At 43.4% G+C, this 20,115-nt stretch overlaps 1 protein-coding gene across 10 annotated transcripts in view; it reads left to right on the top strand.

Moving 5' to 3' along the window:
- The window catches only part of TANC2 (tetratricopeptide repeat, ankyrin repeat and coiled-coil containing 2), a 193,344-nt gene that overhangs the window by 76,222 nt on the left and 97,007 nt on the right, over positions 1-20,115 (top strand). For 6 of the 10 annotated variants that reach the window (XM_071728479.1, XM_071728482.1, XM_071728476.1 and 3 more), the window contains one exon: positions 14,375-14,485. The exons of 3 other annotated variants lie outside the window; for them this stretch is intronic. In XM_071728479.1, the coding sequence (XP_071584580.1) occupies positions 14,375-14,485 (111 nt within the window). Of the gene's footprint in view, positions 1-913; positions 1,491-14,374; positions 14,486-20,115 lie in introns of those variants that run through there. One more of the 10 variants, XM_071728487.1, reaches the window with a different exon arrangement.

Below are 20,115 nucleotides of genomic sequence, written 5' to 3' on the forward strand. Positions count from 1 at the left end.
AAATGGAGAAGATTTCTAAAAGTTGACATTTCAAGCACTGACCCATCTTCAGCACTGCAGTTTGGTGTTGGCTTTTGGTGGAGTAGCTGGAGTTCTGTTGATTGCAATGTCCTGGTTGGTTGAGCAGGGGCACGAAGGGAGAATTGTGAATGGTGATTGTGTAAAATTGTGTAAAACAACGTGGTTTGTGGCCCTCTGGGTCAGCATGGCACAGAAACCTTGCTCCTGTTCACACCTTGCCACGGCAGCTGGAGGTTCGAGTCGGCTTCAGCTGTGCTGCTGGAGCTGGAGATGCTGTAGAGGCACTGCCAGCCTTCCCTGCATGACAGCCACTGCTTTACAGGTGAATTTGGGGATATTTTCCTGTCTCTTGGAGGAGTGGCTGCAGCTCTGCTCGCTGGCACTGCCACTCAGGCACTCAGCCACCTGATGGTGCTGCAGTTTGGTTCATCTCAGCCTTCCTCCCAGGCCCAGAGCTCACCTGCAGGGGATCCGGGGCTCTCACTGGTACCCTGGTTCTACAGAGGTAAAGCATCCTGCCATTTCCCCTCCCAGAAAAATTCTTTCAATTGGTAAAGTGGAAAAACACCTCAAAATCTTCTTGTTTTTAGGATGTTTTGATACAATATTCCCAGTGCAAACAGGACTGGGATTGGTGCCCATCCTGCCTGCCCTGCTTTGTGCTGATGCCTTCAGCCCCACCACCGAGACCCTGCCCAGGAGAAGGGGATGCTGCAGCTTTAAAGCATCCAAGGGCTTACAGCCTTTTAGGATAAATTGTTCCCAGAATCCATGTCACAACTCCTTATATGGGGCTCCTTCCCACCCACCCCCCTCCTCTGCGTTGCCATGACAACAGCAGCACTGCACCATTCATCAGCTCTGGTCCTGGGCTGCATCGCCAGCCCTTCGCCTTACTCCGAGACGTTCAGGGGGAGCATCAGTGAATCCTTCACTCCAGGATGCTGTGCTCTTATGATTTCCCTGCTCTTCCAGCACTTTGCTCTGACAAAAGACCAAATTAAGCTGCGCCATAGAAAGAAACTGTAGAAATCCTTCATTTTTCCCCCAAAGGAGGCGTTCGATCCCCATTTGCTGCAGCGGTCGGGGAGGAAAAGCTCTTTAATGCCCAGAGACTTAAAGAAGAGAGGAAGCTGGGTGGCTGGCAGCTTGTCTGAAATCCTCTCCCAGCTGCTCCCTGGGGACAGAGAAGATGCAGAAGTGATGCTTGTTAGGGGCAGCAGGGAGAGGCTTGTTGTGCTTTTGGGATCCAGGTTTGACATCAGCAGCAGGAGGTGTCACCTGTAACATCATCCTGACGTCGGGAGCAGGAATATGGAGCTGGAGCTGAGCAGAGGTGTGGACCAGAGGAGGGGCTGTGCTCAAGTGCTGCTGCTCTTGAGACATCTTTGCCCATGAATTTCCAGGCTGGTGAGTTCCTGCTGCATGCCAGCACGCTCTTGGGTGCTGGGGAGAGCTAACAAAGCCTTGTGAGTATTTGGGCAATTTGTCTTGCATGGACTTGAGTTTAAATTGGGTTAGGCTTCCCTCAGCCTCCTTTAACTCTGCAGAAAATCAGTGTAGAATAAGGGAAGCTGCTGCTCTTCATTTACAAGGAAGCCATTCGAAGGGTTTTAGTGTTGGGTTTGCTGCTTGGCTGATTTTTCTTTTAGCTGTTGTTGCAATACTTTTGCATAAAGCTGGGTTTGTCTCCTGCTTGTTGGAATCTGCAGAATTTCACATGCAAAAAGCAATGTGAATGTGCAGGGCAAAAATTGCACTTCTCAGCGTTGCTAAACTAAGGCTGAGGAGTGAGTTGAAAAATACTACAGATAGCAATTGTGTTTTGTTCTTAACAATTTAAAACAATTGAACTGAGCAAAGGTTTTTCTTTTGTATTGCAGAACAACCACAAATGAGATTTGAGTGGATTATAAAACCCCTGTGTGCTGGGGGAGAGATTTTTTTTTTCTCAGTAGAGGAAGGGGACTTTTGATTCAGTTCTAGTTGGAAAAATAGAAATCCATATCCAAGCAGTTTCAAAGTATAATGTGAGGAAAAGCTATTCAAGTGTCTGGTGCTCATGTTGCACCTAATTTTTGAGGGGTGTCGAGCTTAAAATTCTTGGTGTCAGGACAGACTTTCATCCTTTTAAGGGATTTTTATAGCCTACTGTTTGCAGTGCACTTCCATTTCTTTTTTTATTGCTTTCTTTAACTGTCATCCTGCCAGCATGACATTGATCTGAAATTCGTGCTTGAAATGTAGGAGTGGAGGTTGGGCTGGAGGCCCACTCCTGCATTTCTGAGCTGCAGAGTAGTGACAAGGACTGAGTGATCTCTAAAGTGCTGTTAGATTCAGGGGCTTTCAAGATGCAGAATGTGAGGTTTTTTGGAGACATAATTAATTTCCCATACGATTTTCCCATATGTGTTGCAATCCAGAGGTTTAACAAATAGAGAACTTGTATTTTGTTAGAATTACTGAATTGTTCCTTTTTTAAAAAGTGACAAACCACCCCCACACAGGCAACATTTCAGTGTGGGTTTGGCACCTGTGTGTGGTTTTTGAGTCCTCTCTTGCCATGTGGCAAACCCTAACATCTCCATCTCCTGCTGGAGAAGGAGGCTCCTCTTCCATTCACAACAATCTATGCTGAATAGGTTTTTTTTCCTGTCATGTCAGTCCTTCCTTTTGATTTTTGGGATGCTTCATCCATTATTTTAGGACTTGTGATTTGTTTTGACAGGCTTATGCTTAATTGGAAACCATTTCAGCAGAAGTAAAGCAGGTGGATGAATGTGTCTGTGTGTGTACCCACATATGTACATTTATCTTGATTAAACAAACATAACTTTGTGGCAAGCTGGTAAATTTCCCACTTTGGGGGCTCTGAATCTGTTCCCAAAATGGATACAGGAAAATAGTATGTCTATCTGTAGCATTTTTTTTTTTTTTTAATTAAGCCAACCGCTGTGTTCAGGGCTTTTCTTTGGAGATCTGTCAAACTCGTGACATTTCTGTGTGAATTCCAGGATAGTTTCTATGTAACTTTTAGTTTTTAAGATGGAAAAACCTGGCCATGTCATATTTGTTGGCTTTTGAAAGTCACTCTTGAACAGTTTGAACATAGATTTTCCTAAAGGCTGCTTACAAGCCCTCTCCTCTCGTGGTTTGACACACAACTGCCTTCTCTATAGATGGGTTAGAAATTCTAATAGAGATGTGCAGAAAATCCCACATGCTCTCCCTTGCTGGTTGCCATGTGAGGTTGCCTGCTGGGCCTGCAGAACCTTTGCAATTTGCTCTTCTCCAGGATTTTTTTTCTGATTTTTTGTTCCATCGAAGCTGTTTAACTGCTCAGACTTGCCAAGGAGGGGGTGAGCACATCATCACAGCACTCTAGCTGGGAAAAGGTGGTAATTGCTTTTCATTTCAGATATTTCTCTACGTGCTTAGACAAAGAGGAACCCCAAAGGTTTGTGTTTAGTGCAGAGAACATCACAAAGGCAAACAAAATAGCCCTGAGCCTCCGTGGCTTTTCAGAAGCACAGAGCTAGAAGCCTGTCCTTATTTCACACTGGTACTGCACAAAATGGAGCATCTGTCACGATTACATTTGTGGTGTGTGAGAATTTGAATTTTTAGACATAGCTCAGAGGTTTCTATAGCAAGAGAAGGTGGTGTAGGAAGCATGCTGTGGAGTTAAATCAGGCCACTGCTCTTCCCTTTGCTACATCTTTCCTCCTCCTCAAGGATGCCCTCAAAGATGTGTGGTACACACATTCCTCATGCTGCTCCCTGTGAGCACAGGGGCCTTCACAGGACACTCTTTTGGAAAAAGCCCTTATTTCAGCTGAGTTGCTTATCTTCTGATCCTCTCCTACTTCTCTAACAGCAGGACAACCTGCTTTGGGACCTCTTTCTGTGTCCTGCACGATCACCTTGGCTTCTTGGGTTGGATTCCTTGTCCAGAGAGTGACCATTACTTTCATTTTCACTTTTCAAAGTTTCATTTTTGAGGTGGCTTGTACCTCTAATTGTGTAGGAAACTTTGGTCAGGCTCAATAAGACTCAGAGTGTTGCAGCTAAGTTCGGAGTGATGCCACATGTTGGAAGTTTGTGCAGCATTGTGATGGGGTCACATACTGCAGGCTGCAGGCTGGATTTTCACCCCAGAGCCCTGGCCAGTGCCCAAAATAGACAGAAAGTTGAGAATTGAGATTGATCCATGCTCTGTACCCCTGCTTTGGAGTTTGTGACCTCTTGCCTTGCTCTGTGGTGACATGCCTGTTGGTGCTGTGTAATTCCATCCCTGGATATTTCACTGATTTCACCACGGGCACATGATTTAGAGTTGCATCAAAGATACCTTTGGCCCAAGGTTGAAGCTACATTCCTATAGACCTGAATGTCTTCTGTGGGCAGGAAGCTTTACCAAGAGTTCTTGCACCTGCAGATACACAGCAGTATAATCCATCCATCCATCCATCCATCCATCCATCCATCCATCCATCCATCCATCTTCTGTGCACTCCACTAAGGAATAACACATTGTTTGTTAGCAAGGTATTGATTATTGATTATTTTTCCCAAGTAGATAATGTGTCTATATGTCTCTAAATGAGCTTTCTTATTCCAGCATCAGCTTTCATAAGAGCTTAAACAATCTCCTCCAAGTCCCCAGTTGGCTGAAGTGCAGCTACAGCTGAGGGTTTGATATTGCACATGGAACTGGGCATTTCTTTCTCTCATCAAGGAAGAAACACCCTACAGCTTCATGAAGTGAGAAAACAAATTAACCCACACTGCTTTGTACCACTGTACTTGGATCAAAGGGAAAAAAAAAAAAGTTAAGTCTTTGTATCCAGCCTTTCTTTGGTTGCTTTGTGTTTATGAAACAAAATATTTAGGGTCATGGCCAGGCAGAGTGGTGACATTCAGCTCAGAGAGCTCCCTCATCACATGGGGCCCACAGGTTTGCTCCATGTCTGGTCCAGACTTGGCTGGGGTTTGGGATGAGCTGCCCAAGGGCCTCTTCCCTGGGGACTTTGTCCCCTGCAGATGCTGAGACTCAGCAGTTGGTGGGTTCCAACTTGGCTGAAGGTTGCAGAATTCAAGGCCTGACTTCCCCAAGTGGTTTTGAAAGGGTTCCTGTTGGTGTGTCTGGGAGACTGCACTCAGCCTGGTGCCTCACCAGCTCCTGTCACTTTTCTTCAGCATTTTTTTAAACACCCAATTGCACACAATTTAAACACACTTCATTATCCCCTCCCTCCTCTCCTATCCTCCTCCTGTTTATCCTCCTCTCCACCCCTGTTAGAAAAGATGCTTTTGCAATAGTGATCCCAAATCATCCTGGCTATGTAGGCAAGAGGCATGGAACTGAGAAATGAAGATTTTCTGAAATATTGGAACATTTCTGAAAGCTTTGGTGTTCTGCACACCTGTACCTGTTGCTGGGATTGCTCTGGAAAACAGATTCTTGCTGCCCACTGAATCTGAGGGCAGTTGCATAAGGAGATGGGAATGAACAACTCCAGTTGTCTCCTAGCAAAGGAATCACTGCTGCAGAACATATGGGTTTAGTTTAATCTTGTACCATATCTGTTAAAAGTTTTCATTTGGACAGAAGGCATTTGTGCCTGGATAAATACATTGTTGTGCTGAAACATTTCTTTCTGAGTGCTAAAAACCCAGCACTGCTCTGCAAAAACCATCTCAGCACTGCACATTTGATCTGTTCTTACCCTCAAGATTCTGTTCTCATGTTTGCATCAAAATAACACTTAGGATGCAGCACTGAGTTAGATTTTGGCTCCAGAAATAAGTGCTTTTGCACTCTGAATGTTTCATTGCTTGATAATCATGCAGTTAGAACTCAGCTTCATGTCAAGTTTGTTCTAAAGCTGTAGTGCCCTTTGTTTTGCAGTCAGATACCAGAAAATTTTAGCAGAGGAAAAGTATTGAGCAGCTTTTGCAGGCTGGGGTTGGCAGATGCTAATGGAAACCTAACATTGTTCTCTCCCAGGGTTTTAAAATTTCACCTCTTAAGAAAACAAAGGCTCTGTTTTCAGCAGGATATGTTTGTGTATCCCATTAGTTCAAGCAGAGGTGAAAGATCTGAACTGTTGTTTGCTCTTCTGCATTCTGGGTTTATTCTTTTACAACATTTCTGTGACTTTTCTCCATCCATATAATGTAGACACATTTTTTTTTCCTGCATACTGATTCCTGTCTACCCTATTTCTTTAGGAATTAAAACTTCACTTGCTGTTCAGTGGCAGAATCTTTCAGGTCAAGACCTATTTAGACAACTTTGTGCTTTAAGTTCCTTCTGGGTTTTAATTTTCCATTTTAGAATGTCTGGTTTTCTATTTAATGTGTATATGACACAGAGAATGATTTCTGAGTGAATTTAAGCAGCCCCTTCAACTTGAGCTTTTGTCAAAGCCTTGTAGCTTCCTTTTATTTCATGTTCAGACCCCAGTGACCAAGCCCTTGGATTCCTGGAGTTCTTCCTAGGGCACACTTTGAAATTCCCAGAAACAGTTTGAACAAGTGAGGAAGTTTGTCCAGCACTCAGAGTTGGACCAAGCATCACTTTTGCATTACAGACTTGATTTTTAGAATCCATTCTTTTTCTTTCTTTTTTGAAATCCATTTGGCCCTAATGGGGCTTGGTTCTTACCTGAGGCACAGAAGTGGCACCTGTGGCTGTGACAGGAGCCATCCAGCAGCTCTGGGCAGCCCTAGGCCTGGAGGGTGCATCCTGGAGGGAGTTGTGGTCTTGTGTGTCTGTGATGGAGGGGGAAGCTCCTTGGCTTGGGACTCTCTGCAGCTTGTGGAAAACTTGAATATTGAAATTTCCACAAGGTTTTTTTCTGCAAAAATTAGAAAACATTTTCTGTTGTTACACTTTTCTTTTTACCTTCTCAGTCGTGGAAGTGAGTAGGTGTGAGAAAATGGTTTTGGAAAGAAAGCCACGGGTGTGTTTGTTGCAATAAATGCTCACAGGGCTTGTTGTGTGCCATGACTTCTGCTTTTCTGGTTCAGAAGTGAGCACTGACACTGCTGCCCCCCCAGCAAAGTTCTTAGCACTGGAAGGACAAGGCAGGACATCTCATTGCTGTCCCAGGATGCATGTGCCACCAGAGCCTGCAAGAGATTTTTGGCTCTTAAATCCCCTGACACTGGGAAATGTTCTCCTGTGCCTGCCTGCAGTGCTGACAGGCAAGGGCTGCTCTGCTTGAACTGTGGCTGCCCAGAGGAGCAGAATGCTCACCAGATATTGCAGTTAAATCCCTGGGGCAGGCCAGGTTTCCTTGTCCCTGTTCCTCTGTTGAAGAAAAGGCTGGTGAGCAGTCAGCACATCTTCATCCAGGAGGTTCTGACAGCTCATTCTCTTCTGGAAGTAAATAAAGAATTTTAAAAGCAAAGAATAAAGGACTGAAAATTAGAAGTGGTTGAATGGTGGTAATTTCCTTAAGTAAAAAAAACAAACAGAAAAAGACACCTTGTAAAGACAACATAATACACAGCATAATACAGCTTTTCCAAGTGTTAACAAACAGGTTCAGATGATTTGGGCTCATGTCTTGCCAGATAAGCAGCTTTATTTTAAGGATCTCATCTGTGAAGCTCCTACCAGCAAATAAATCTGGATCCTAAATGCACTTTCATATCAGTTGAACAATTATGCCTCCATGGCACTGTAATTACAGCTCTGCCTTTATCAGCTAAACAAACTAAATTGTTTTTAGCATAGCAAAAATTGAATGACTGACAGAAATAAAACCAGCTTATCTAGCCACATCTTTTACCTTCATTTGAAATGCTGTTATCAAGTCATGAATTTTATTAGCTTGTCTGCTGTGTAGTCCTGGCCATAAACAAGGGAGAGTGAACATAGGGAACAGGATCTGGTCCTGGGCATTACTTGGGCTTTGTGTGAGGGGGGGGTTTACAGTTTATCCTTCTTTTTTATCATGGTTGCAATAGCTTGTTGTGGTCTTAAGGTTATGGTGGGAAAATGTGTTAGATTTTCCTTTGTTACTGCTGAGGCTTGACAGTATTTTCTGGGCCTTGCACAGACTGAATCTGCAGAGAGACAGAGAGGGTGAAATAATTTTCCAGTTGGTTGCTGTGGTCCCACAGGATTCTAGGATCTACTCCTCTGGAAAAGGTTATTCTTCTTTTCTACAAAAAAACCAAACCAAGCTATTTTCAGAAGCAGTAAGAGGCAAAACCTTCCTGTTACAGACTTGGAGTTGAAAGAAGAATTTTTAACTTGAGGCACTTTTTGATAATTGCTCATTTTAACTCTCCCCTTCCCTTGCTATTTATGCCCAGCTTGCAGGACTCTCTTCTTGGGTTTTTTTGCCCTGTTCCTCTTCCCACCTTCATTTCCTTCAATTTTCTTGTTTCAGGACCTTATCTCCTAAACTAAACATGTTTTCTGAAAGTTTTGGAACAAGTTTGGTGTTCCCAGACAGCACATTGTTCTCACTACTTGCATGCTCTGCCCTCCCCACGATGCCCGATAAGCGGGTGTTGAAAGGAGGCTCTAAAATTGAATTTCAAAAGCTTTTACACTCTCAGATGACAGATGGGAAAAAACCTGTTACTGTTGCATAGTGGTCTCTCTAAAATAATGCTGGATTATTTGAAGGATGTGAACCTGTAATTTTGCTCTTGTAGTGATCTAAAAGAAAACTTTTACCTAAAAAGTCTTGATTCCACGTAGCTGGGGTATGAGCACCACAGAGAAAACAGTCATGGGGTCTGCAAAATTCTCTTTTTATAGCTCTTGTCTCAGCAAAATAAAGAGGCAGTGGGGATCAGAGGTGGTCCTGAGAACTGTATCTCTGGGTGTAGTCTGGCTGTGTGGAACCTGAGAGTTATTTGTTCCAGGAGCCCCATGGATCAATAGCACTGCAGCACTTGAAACGTTTTAGGACGAGGGAGACTTCCCTGGAGTTGCCTCTCTGCAGCATCACGTAGCCATTGGGCACCTTCCAGCACTTGAATCAGTTTCTGGTGGGATTAACTAAAGATGGGGAAGGGTTGATGTGCAAAGTGCCCACTTTTACCTCTCTAGACAGAACTTTCCTTAAGTTTTGCTCCTTGAACCACTCCTTGGGCTCGTCCCGTCACAGCTGAACTTGGGCAGGACCTTGGAAAATCTTGGGTGTTTTGGGGGTTGCTTTCTCTCCTTATGGAATTTCTGTGGTAGTATTGGGATTAGAAAAGTTTCAGAGTGGTGGAGTACAAAATTCAGCTCCTCTTCAGCTGAAGCAGTCAGGAGAGGTGAGGGTGCAGTAAATGCAGAGCAGATCACTCCTTCCCATCCCTCGGGGTGCACTCTCCTCTCTTTAGCCTGGGATAAACCCATCATTTTTACCCCAAAAGAGCAAATGTCATGAGTTCACCCTCTTCTGGCAGAAGGAAGTTCAAAGCAGGGTTGAAACTCAGCTGTAATCATGAATGTAAGGCAAAGGGAGCACCAAACCAGGGAGAAGTTTGGAGATGTTGAGCCGGGCTCCTTGGATCTGCTCAGGATCTTCCCAGAGGGGTGAGTCTGGAGAGCTCAGGTGGGTGTTGGTACTGATGGAGTCTGGGGGTCTGTGTGAGGGCAAAGTGGCAGGGTTTGCATCACTACAGCTCAGGGCACTCTGATGTAGGTATCTCTAATGCTTCTAAGGAGTTGATACCAGGAGAATCAGGTCATTAGATGTTAATAACCCTTTTCAGTGAAACATTCCTTTCAGAGCTGAAACTGAATTTAGGAGATGAAGCCTTTTAGCTAATCCAGGATAATTTGCTTTTATCAATGCCTTTTAATCTGAAGAAAACTTTTTATTTTTTTAAATTAAAATACTAACTCATCTATAAATTACTTGACAATGAACTGGTAATGTAGCAAATGCAATGGCATTAGGCAGCTCAATAAGCTGAACTAGAGCACAGTGCTAATAAAGTGATTACTCTGAAAGAATAAACACATCCTCTTTTTTCTTTGGTTTATTTTTATTTGGTAGCAGATTAGATGCTTGGAGTTGTTCACAAGCAGTATCAGAAATGATCCCAGGGCTCTGTGCAGATGTACAAAAGGATAATCCATCAGCAGCTCCTGGTATTTGAAGTGTTTTCTGGGTCGTTTTCTGCAGTTCTCCCATACTGCTCCTTCCAGGAGCTTCAGGAATAATTGGGATGGGCATGCAGGTTGGGGGAATGTTATGATTTGGCTTTCTGTTCATCAGGTGGGCACATTTACATCTCTCTTGTACATCTTCAAAAACCACTCTGCAGGCTGGCAGACGTGACAGCTTCTAATAAAACCTTTCCCTTAGTTTCATCCCTGTCCTGTGTATCTATTCTAAATACTTATTTCCTTCTGTATGCTTTTTAATTCACACCAAGCTGTAGTGTTAGGTCACCAGGGTATTTCTCTTTTGTCTTTAGAGGGAAGAAAGTGGAGCATCTCCTGTCTGAGCTGCTGAAGCAGCATTGTTGGGGCTCAGCAGGTCTTGGGGTTTCATTGTCTCTTCCATCCTGTGGCTCTTTCAGTGCCTCCAGGTTTATAAGCAACAGGGCAACCAAAGTCTTTTAGAAGAGCAGTTTCTCTCAAACATACACTTTTCCAAAAAACACATTCTGTACAGTTCTTAAGCTATTTCATCTTCCTGTCTGCTTTGAAGATTTAAGTCCTGGGTATCAGGATGGTTCTCCCATTGTTGTTGTGGATATTAAGAAGAATTAGCATGAAAAGCAAGAGAGGAATAATTTGTATCTTTGTCCTCTCTGGAAGATAGACCACCTGTTGCACAAAGTGTCAGAAATGAGCCCTCTAATTAAACTTATTGAATGCTTGCCCTGGTAATTGTTTTGCCTCATTCCTGCCCTAGAATTAGCATTGCTTTTCTTGCACAGGAAAAGTTGCTGTCAAAGTCGAATGAGAATTTTATTTGCACTGAAAAAAAAAAAGGACTTTCAGTTTTGCTCTGCTGGCTTGAAGAGTGACCTGCAGGAACTGGTTCCCAAAATGGGCACTCTTGTTTTACACAACTTCTCTACCTATTGAAATGTCAGTCTCTGTTCTGTATGTGATGGAGATGGTGGGAATAGGACTGTCCATCTGGGAATGTCCATCCAGCCCTGGCTGCTGCCAGCACCTCCTGAGCCACTGGCAACCAAAGGGTGGTAGGACCCAAGTGACAGGCTTGTGATTTCAGGCTGCTTGTAATCTGTACATTTTTCTACAATAAATGTGCATTTTGCAGTTCTAGAAAAACACCATTACTAACTACAGACCTCTTCACATAATTCAATATATTTTTATAGCTGGTTGTGGCAAATAGCCTTTATTCCCCTCAATATTTTTGGAAGAAATACTGTTCTCTGCTCCAAAAAATTGAGCTGTGTAACAGGAAAGGTGATTTAGATGCTGTTTAATATCTGTTTAGGGTCTGTCTGTTCTGTACAGAAAATCTTACTTAAATAAGAGCACTAACTGACCAAGGCAGGTATAGAATGCTTCAAAAAATATTTTCATGCTTTTGTTGGTTTTATAGTATGTGCCAAATGCTCATCCCTTGCAAAATCAAAGATTTGGCTGTGCTCAGGGGAGGATGTTGAGGAGCAAGGCAAACTCTTGTGCATGTAAAGTCACTTTTATACAAAGATCAATGCTATCCTTTAACACTTGGCTAAAAAAACCCCAAAAAACCAACATGGCCAAGCCAGATTTCTGATTGACGACATTTCCAGTTGTTCTTTATTCCAGTAGAAAACTAATGCCCAAATATGAATCTGTCAGGATAATCTTCATTTGGACAGGAGTCAGGAGTGCTTATTTCTCTTACATGAAAATCCTCCTTTCATGTAATCGGGTTAGGTATGAGTTAGGAAGGCTTTTTGTCTTTTTCAGGTTCAGAATAGCTGAAATAAAAGAAATTATTGGTTTTTTTCCTGCTCTGCAGTTACACTGAGAAGATTGTATTGACTGAAGCCTTTTGAAGTGAGCAGTTGTTTTATAAGTCATGTTGACACAGCATATCTTGGCTGCTGGCACCACAGGTTTAAGCCTTAAATCCTGCTTTTTAGGGAACAAACCCAGGAATACTGTAAAATGATGTATATGTGATGCAGTTGGTATTGTCAGCCCTGTCCTTATTTCCAGGGATGGGGCATCCACAACTTCCCTGGGCAGCCTGTTCTTTTCTGTGTTAAATTTCATCTTCCTCTTTGAGTTAGTAACTCAGTCTTTAGGGCAAAACCTTTTGGAGCAATCCTGTTGAATTCATCACCATCACTTGAGCTATGAAAACCATGTTTGCTCTGGATTTCAGAACAAAATGAGCGTGGCCAAGTGTCATGTTGGGTGATTTGTGCTTCTAAGGTTAGCCAGAAATGACACAGACAGACAAAATGAGCTATTTCTAAAGTATATTGTACAAATTTCTGTTCCTGGGGCTGTGCTAAAGCACATAAAAATAAACATATTTATTAGAACTGCACTGACAAATGAAATATTAGTAGATTGGCCTGTGCAGAATTAGGATTCTACATAATCTTCATGCCATAGTAACAATAATCTCAATATTTCCATGTTTTCTTTACATCAGTACCTGGCACGGGATCGTGACTGGGAAGAATTTTTTTCTCTGCTCTTGGCCAGTGTGTGCATGGGGGTTGGGGTTGTTGTTTTTTTTTTAAATACCACTAACTCCAGCCTTGTGGGATTTAGCATCAGGTTGTCTGTGTGAGCTGGGCTGCACATCCATGGGCTCCATGTGCTGGTGGGACTGGGGCTGATCCCAGGGGGGGGAAAGGGCTTGGAGCTGGGGCTGCCCTTATCTCTCCCACATTCCTCTTGCCTGACATGGCTCATGTTACACAGAGGGGAATGTGCTGGAAATACAGCTAATATTCACCTAGGATTTTCTTGTGCAGAAGGAGAGCCTCATCCATGGAATGAGGTCTCATCCATGGGATGGATCACTCAGGGAAAGAATCAGGAGGGTGATCAGCACCTGTTTTGGTACCGAGCTGGGGGGTGTCCGATTCCTCGCTCGACCTCACGAGGACTTTCTATTAAAAAAACAAAAATACCCTACCCTTCACTTCTTGTTTTCCCCCTCCCCCCTTTTGAAAATTTTGGTGGCCATTTCTGGCTAGTAAGAACCAGCAAGTGCTGTGTGGCCTTTCTGGTTCCTCCTCTTTGGAACTGTGAATCCCTTCGGAGCAGCAGATTTATTGCTGCCTCCGAGGTCGTCGCTTTGACCCCTGGAGCTTTTATTACAGGAGATGCAGGAGAACAAACGTCCCCCCCGTATCTCCACCCTGAGATCCCAAATTTAATTTGCGGGACAGAGAGCTATAAATATAAATTCTGGAAATGGAGGCTCTTTTGCTGGGGAATCCCAGAGGCAGGGAGTGTGCCGACCGCCGCACTGGTGGTGGAGGGGCTGTTCAAATGAGCCTTTCCTTTCCCTTGGATGGGCAGGAGATTTTTTCACTTTGAAATATAATGCAATAATCTGCAAATCACTTATTCTCTAGCTCTGTTTCTCTGGTTTGGCAGGAATATCTGGTTAAAAACTTCTTAATCAAAGTGTTGTAGTAGTTATTTTATTAGAAACAAATGTTGCACAGACCGTGGTTCCTTTTTAGAATTCCGACTGTAAAACATGTGGAAACATCACATCCCATTTCTTGAGCACTAGTGGTCAATGCTGCTTTGTTACAGCCAGTTTTACCTTTTCCCTGTTCCCTGTTATTTAAATTACTTGAATCTTTTCTGGATTTGCAAGGATAAAAGTGGAGAGCTCAATTTTTAGTCTTGGACAGCATTAGTTTTCCTCTGATCTTCTGTGTTGAACACCAGACCTGTTTGGGCAGACATTCAAAATGTTTGGAAATTGAAATTTCATGTTTGAAGGAAACAATTACTGAACAGAGAATTTGTGTATTCATTTCAGATATTTTTGGTTAAATATCTCAAACACTGATGGGCTCAGTGTAGCTCTCTCTGTCTCAGCTTTTCTACAGCTGCTGCATCCAGGTCTCTTTGCTTCCTATAAGGAAAAATTAATAAAGTAGGAAAAAAGGAGGTGTTAAAGAGTACCAAGGATGTGCCTCAGTACTCTCAGGCTTTAAAGTAAGACTGTACAGTCTGAAAGTTTTAACAAGAGCCATCTCCTCTGCAAAGAATGCAGATAATTTTTTTCTGGCAAAAAAAAAAAAAAAAAAAAAAAAAAAAAGGTAACCTGATATGAGTCTGACAGTGTCGTTTAGTTAAGTGCTTCCATCTGTTGCTTGCTATTTCCCTTACTCATGACCTCTCTTTCTCTCTCCCCCTCCTTCTCCTTAGCCCCTTTGAGGAAAGCAAAGTTTGTTGAGAGCCCTCGAATCCCAGAGTCTGAGCTTGGCTCCCCAACACTTTCTTCAGCACAGAAACTGGACGTTGATGCATACTGCCCTGGTAAGCTGCATGCAAAGGCTCAGCCTTAAAAGAGGGAGAACAGGCAATTCCAGGCCAGAAGTATTTCTAAATGTAGTAGATGATTGATTGGACCATCCCCAGCTAAGTTTTATTGACATGGAGACTTGAGGCAGTATTAGTTTCTAACTGGTACCCATTTTTCTGTTTGCTTGCAAATTTGTGTGTGGCTGCTCTCCCCTCTGAGGAATTCAGAAGACCTAGAGAGTTGCTTTAGAGAAGATAAAAATAATCCAGAGGGCATACTACTTTAAATTTAATTTTTAATGCTGCTGGAATAAAACTGCATTTCAGAAAAGCCATTAAATCAACTAATGCAAAACGATGGGATCTTGGTTACCTGCATCTGAGAATATTGCTTTTTTGATTTATTTATATTTTAAAGAAATAATCTTGTAATTTATGTATCCTGTAGTAGCTGCTCTTAAAAGTGAGTATCTTGCTTGGAGGCCTCTGGCTGAAACATGAATAGAAGTGAGTTGTGTCCCTGGCTTAACCCTCTCTGGTCTGGTGCTTTGGGCAGGCAGTCCCAGAAATTCCTTGGAGCCCTGGGCAGTCCTGGTGCAGGTGTGGGAATGCTGTAAAACCTTGATAAAGCTGCATCTCACCTCCAACCTGGTACCCAGATTCTTCCCAACTTGAACATGGCAGCCTGGGAAGGGCTGGAGCCTTGGAGATGCCTCCCCCAGAGGAGGTGCTGGGACTGGAGCTGTCTTAAAGCAGCAGCAAGTGTTTGGGTGGATTTTTTTCTGAATTCTGCAGTTTCCTCCCTTGGCTTTCTCTAGTTGATGAACCAAAGGGACCTGTGTTCAGCACAGGTCTTGAAAGAAAGGATGTCAAGAGTTTTGAAATGGCATTTAAATCTGTGACATTTCCCTCCTGAATCTGTGGCTGCAGTAGAAAAGGTCAGATTCATAAATGATTCTCTGAAATCAGGAAATTGTTTCTTTCAGTGGCTGGTGAGCTTACAGAGTATTCACAATTGGAGGAATTAATTGAATGTTGTCCAAGTTTTGAATGTGGGCTTTCTTTAATGTTTTCTATTTGAAGGAGTTGTCTTAGAAAAAGAAAAAAAAAAAAAAAAGCAGTCCCTCTGCTTGGAAGAGTCTCCTTTGAGACAGCAGTTGCTGTGAAAAGTGCTCCTTCTTTTCCAGTCATCATGAATTACCATTAAAATTTTGCTGTTGCAGCTCTTTCTTCTCCTAACTAAATAGCTTCTACTGTCATGTTTATAATTGTTAATAAATGATAAATTTATATTATGATTACATCCTCTGAGAATTATAATTGAATTGTAAATTTGGCTTAAAAAGCCTGAATTCCACATCCCCATGTCTTGCAGAACCAACCTGTGGCTCTTCCCTCTGCCCCAGCTTCACTTGCCAGGGTGTTATGAAGGGCAAGATCCTGCCAGGCCCAGGAACAGGCTCTGAAGATGGGATCTTTTTTTTTTTAAAATTTCTTTTTTTGCATTTTAATCTCCTCCTCTTGCTGCTAGTGTAGCAATCTGAATGGAAGAGGGGAGTTTCCTGCTGCCTTGAAGTATTACTGAAGAAACATGAAGCATCAGTAAGGAAGGAAAAGAAGCAAAAGCAAGAAACAGCTGTCAGGGAACGTGCTACTGAACAGCACTGACGTGGAGTAAAGGGAGAAATTTTGGATTAGGGGCTTCAGATTGCTAAAACCTACCTGCCAAGGGAGCTGCTGAAGCCCCTCTCTCCATTGTGTCCATGCATCCATGTCCCAAGATGCTGGAGCTTTCTCTCCATCCATTGACATCCCAAAGAAGCTGCTGAATCCATTTCTCTGTGCTCACTTGGCCCCCAGGACCTCATCAAGCTGGGAAGTCTGTGTGTGCCCAGCTCCTTCTGAAGAACCCAGCCAGGTTTCTGTTTGCTCCAGCAGTGGGGACACAAGGGCTGGAGGGGTTGCTGGGCTGGAAAACTGGACTGAGAAAGGGAGAAAGACTGAGATGAAAAAGGGAGGTGGCTTGGGACAGATCCTTGTGTAAAGTAGAAAAGAAAGAACAAAGATCTGGGCTACTCATAAGGACTTTGAGCACAGCATCCTGTTCCAGATGGGAAGGTAAAGAGGGGCTGAGTCCCCCCTGTAATCAGTTTTCCAAGGAAATACAGCTCCTTTCTTCAGCATTAGGCTTACTTTAACCCTCCTGTAAAATATGAAGGATGTTAGCATCCTGTGTTAAATCCTGAGTGTCTCCAGGAAGGATGATAGGAGTTGAAAAAACAAAAAAAATAAAATAAGGCTGAAGATATGCTGGAGCCTGGCAATTGTGTGGTGGTGGAGTGGCTTGTAAAATGATCCCTGACAAGTAATGTAATAAATTATACACTTAAAGGCAGTTTAAAACACTAAATAGCAACGAGGAGAGAATATTATCTAGTCTGCATATAGAAATGAGGATTTCAGTTGGAAATGCCTAGAGATGAAATTGTGCTCAGTGCTGAGATGTTTATTTTAAGGCTTCAGGCCCATTTCAGCAGGTTCCAGGGAGGAGGTTTCCTCAGTAACCACTGTCCACAACTTGGTCTCTCATGCAGTGGCTGGGAGTTACTGCATTTGACACCTTAAATGTGATATAATTTAAAAAAGAATTAAATTATATTCTCTTTTTGCCAGTTTAGCCATTAAGTTCTGTAAGGTGGATTTCATCTATTAAAGTGAAAGCAGGAATTGACCCACTTCTTCCAGTAGTTGCATTTAAAAGGATGACCAAAAATGCCTTTGAGAACCCTATTTCTATCAGAATTGTATTTTTTGCTCAAGTTTTTGTGATTGCAGTGGTGATCTAGAGTTCAGTCAAGTCCTTGCTGATTTAGGAGTGTTTGTGGCAGAGAATTGCTGATCTTTTTGGTTTTTTTTTGACTTTGTGGTGATGTTTCCAGGAGGGTCTGAAAGGGGTTGGATCCATCCCTGTCTCTGCTCTGGTCCTTTAGATGCTCTTTGCCAGCAGCATTCCCACCTCCCTTCTTTTCAGGTGTCTGAGCAGTGGGGACAGCTTGGGGATGACACCCTCAGAGGGATCACAGGAGGTGCTGACCTTCCAAACTCTGTTGTTCAGCTTTTAAACCTTTTCTGGAAGAGTCTGGTGATTCACAATTTAATGTGCAGTATTTTTTCCCCCTGCATTTATTGCATCTCCCTCCTCCTGCCTGGGGGCAGCGCCTGGCTTCTTGGTTCTGCTTACATGTCTGTCATGGGGGGCATCTTTCTGGGAGCTGCTTTTGGGTTTTTAGCACGGGAGCTAAAAACCTGTTTTGACTTCTGAGTGCTCAGAAAACCTGTTGGAAGCAGCCTGAGATGGATGAGGCTTTCAGGTAATTTCAGGTAATTGCCTTTTGGCTGAGCTCGACGTCCGCAGTTGCGTTTGGCGAGATTTATTACCCCGTGGTTTTCTTTCAAAGGCTAAGTGTGTTATGGCATTATCTTTTCATTTGATTGAAGTCTTCTTAAGAAATTTCGGGACACAAATCTTCAATGTCTGCTCAGGGGAGGTTTGCTTGAGCCACAGGAGGCTGGCAGGCATCTGTTTCCATCTCTAATTGCGTTAGGTGCCACGGCGGTGCCGCCGCCACGGACAGCACAATGGGGGGGAGGGAGATGGGGGAGAGGGTTTTACCATCACAGCATCATTTATGTTCATCTCATCACTCCTTTTTCTCTTTCTTTGGTTAAAGAGTCATTGAGGTTGACATCTGCTTGCTCTGCTGCTTTCTTTTCAGCGTGCAAAATGTGTATTTTTCATTTCAGGGAAACCGCACGCTTCTCTTTAAAGGAAAACATTTTTCAGGTGGTAGGAAAAAGCCCTTTAACAGGGAGTGCATGGAACGGTGTTGTACTCTGATTTTTCATGGTGAAAATACGGGCAGGGAGCCAAGAAAACCCACAAAACCCCAAACAAAATCCACCAGCAGGATCCTTGTCCAACCTCGGTCGTGTTGGACAGTGATGAATTGGGAGGAAGGCAAGGGAATAATCAAACCATCCAAGGCCTGACAAATGGTTTTACTGTTGAATCTTGTGGCTGTCCCAGCATTATCAAGCCCACTGACCTGAAGGGAATGGGAAATCATTGTGATCAGTCCTAATTGCAGAAGAGAGTTGTGGCAATTTGGGGCGTTGGTTGCTATGGAAGCCATTGACTTTTCTTCTGCTTCACGTGGGAGGTCAGTGCTGGTTCCTTCTGCCCTGTTGAGGGATGGAAACAGTTTCAGAATAAGTTCCTGGATTAACCATGCAAAACTTAACCCACCCCAAATAAGTCAAGACAAAACCACCTCTACCCGGGGCTGAAATTCTCCTTCTGAGAGAGGAATGCTGAAGGTGGGGTAAGACCTGCAGATGTGTCTGTCTGTCTGGGATTAGCCACAGAGCACTTGCTGTCAGATAGAGTTGGGTTTGCAGTGGCAAACAAAGAGTTTACAATTTAGGGTTTCTTCAACCTTCTTGTCAAAGAGGAGATGCTCAAGAGAAGAACTGAAAATAATATGAATTCCGTTTACTTTTGCTTTGCATATTTTACCTGGTGAATTATTTCCATAAAGTGTTCTTGAGGCTTCCTGAAGTGCTCTACTAACAACCAACTTCCCCCTTACTACCTTGGTTTTTTTTCCTCTATCTGGAGGAAAAATAAAAAGGGAACAGAGGAAAAGGCTTGAAGTCATCCAGACACACTCTGTGTGCAGAACTGTTCAAAGTGTTGTGGCTCCTGCCCAGCCACATATCCTGGGTGGCCCCTGAAGTTGTTTCACCTCAGCTGCTTTAGCAGCAGAATTTCCTGCAGCTTGGCACCTTTGGCTGCCTGTCAGGATGGATCCAGGGGAGCCTAAGGTGTTGTTTTGCCTTCTCAAACAGGAGTGCTTGCTTTCAGTTGGCCTTTTGGGGGAACAGTAACTTTCTTGTGCTAATACTTTGGCTTATTGAATATTCAAAGCTTTCTGTCTTGGCAGTGAGTAAATATGTACACAGCAAACCAAGCCTGTTGAGGCTGAAACCTGTTGCTGGGGCTTAAAGGATCAGTGTAAAGCTTCCTTTGCCTTCACATCTGGGCAGATGTGACATGGAGCTTGATATGAGACTTCCTGGTGTGGTTGGAACATTGGAGACCTTCCCTGGGCAGTGGATGTACCCTGTTCATGGCTGATGGACAACATCAGACTTCCCTTACCCTTTAGTACTCATTTTACCAGCTTTAACAAAAGGAGGAGAGGTGGATGGGTAGATGAGTTTATAGAAAACTGTTCAGCTGTTTTACAAGCTTGATTCCCATGTCCTGCTGCCTACATGAGGCCAAGAGATCCTTTAAAGTCCTTGAACCTCAGTGATGCTATGGAGAGCTTCTCCTGAGTGAAAATATGCAGGGCTCTGAAAGCCACACCACTGCTTCTGCTCTCTTCCCAGTTGCCTTGACTTCCTAACCCTCCTCAGGACTGCAGAACAAGGGCTGCTTTATCCTTATCCAGCATGAATATTGTTCCCTTTGCTGTAATTTGTGTTGATCCTTGCATTCCCCCCATCGTCTCTGAGTCTTTTTCTGGGACTTGGACACCAGAGATCAGTTTGCTCATAACCTCCTGCACCCCAGCAGATTC

The sequence above is a fragment of the Heliangelus exortis genome, chromosome 29 (genome assembly GCF_036169615.1).
Source record: "Heliangelus exortis chromosome 29, bHelExo1.hap1, whole genome shotgun sequence".
NCBI lineage: Eukaryota > Metazoa > Chordata > Aves > Apodiformes > Trochilidae > Heliangelus > Heliangelus exortis.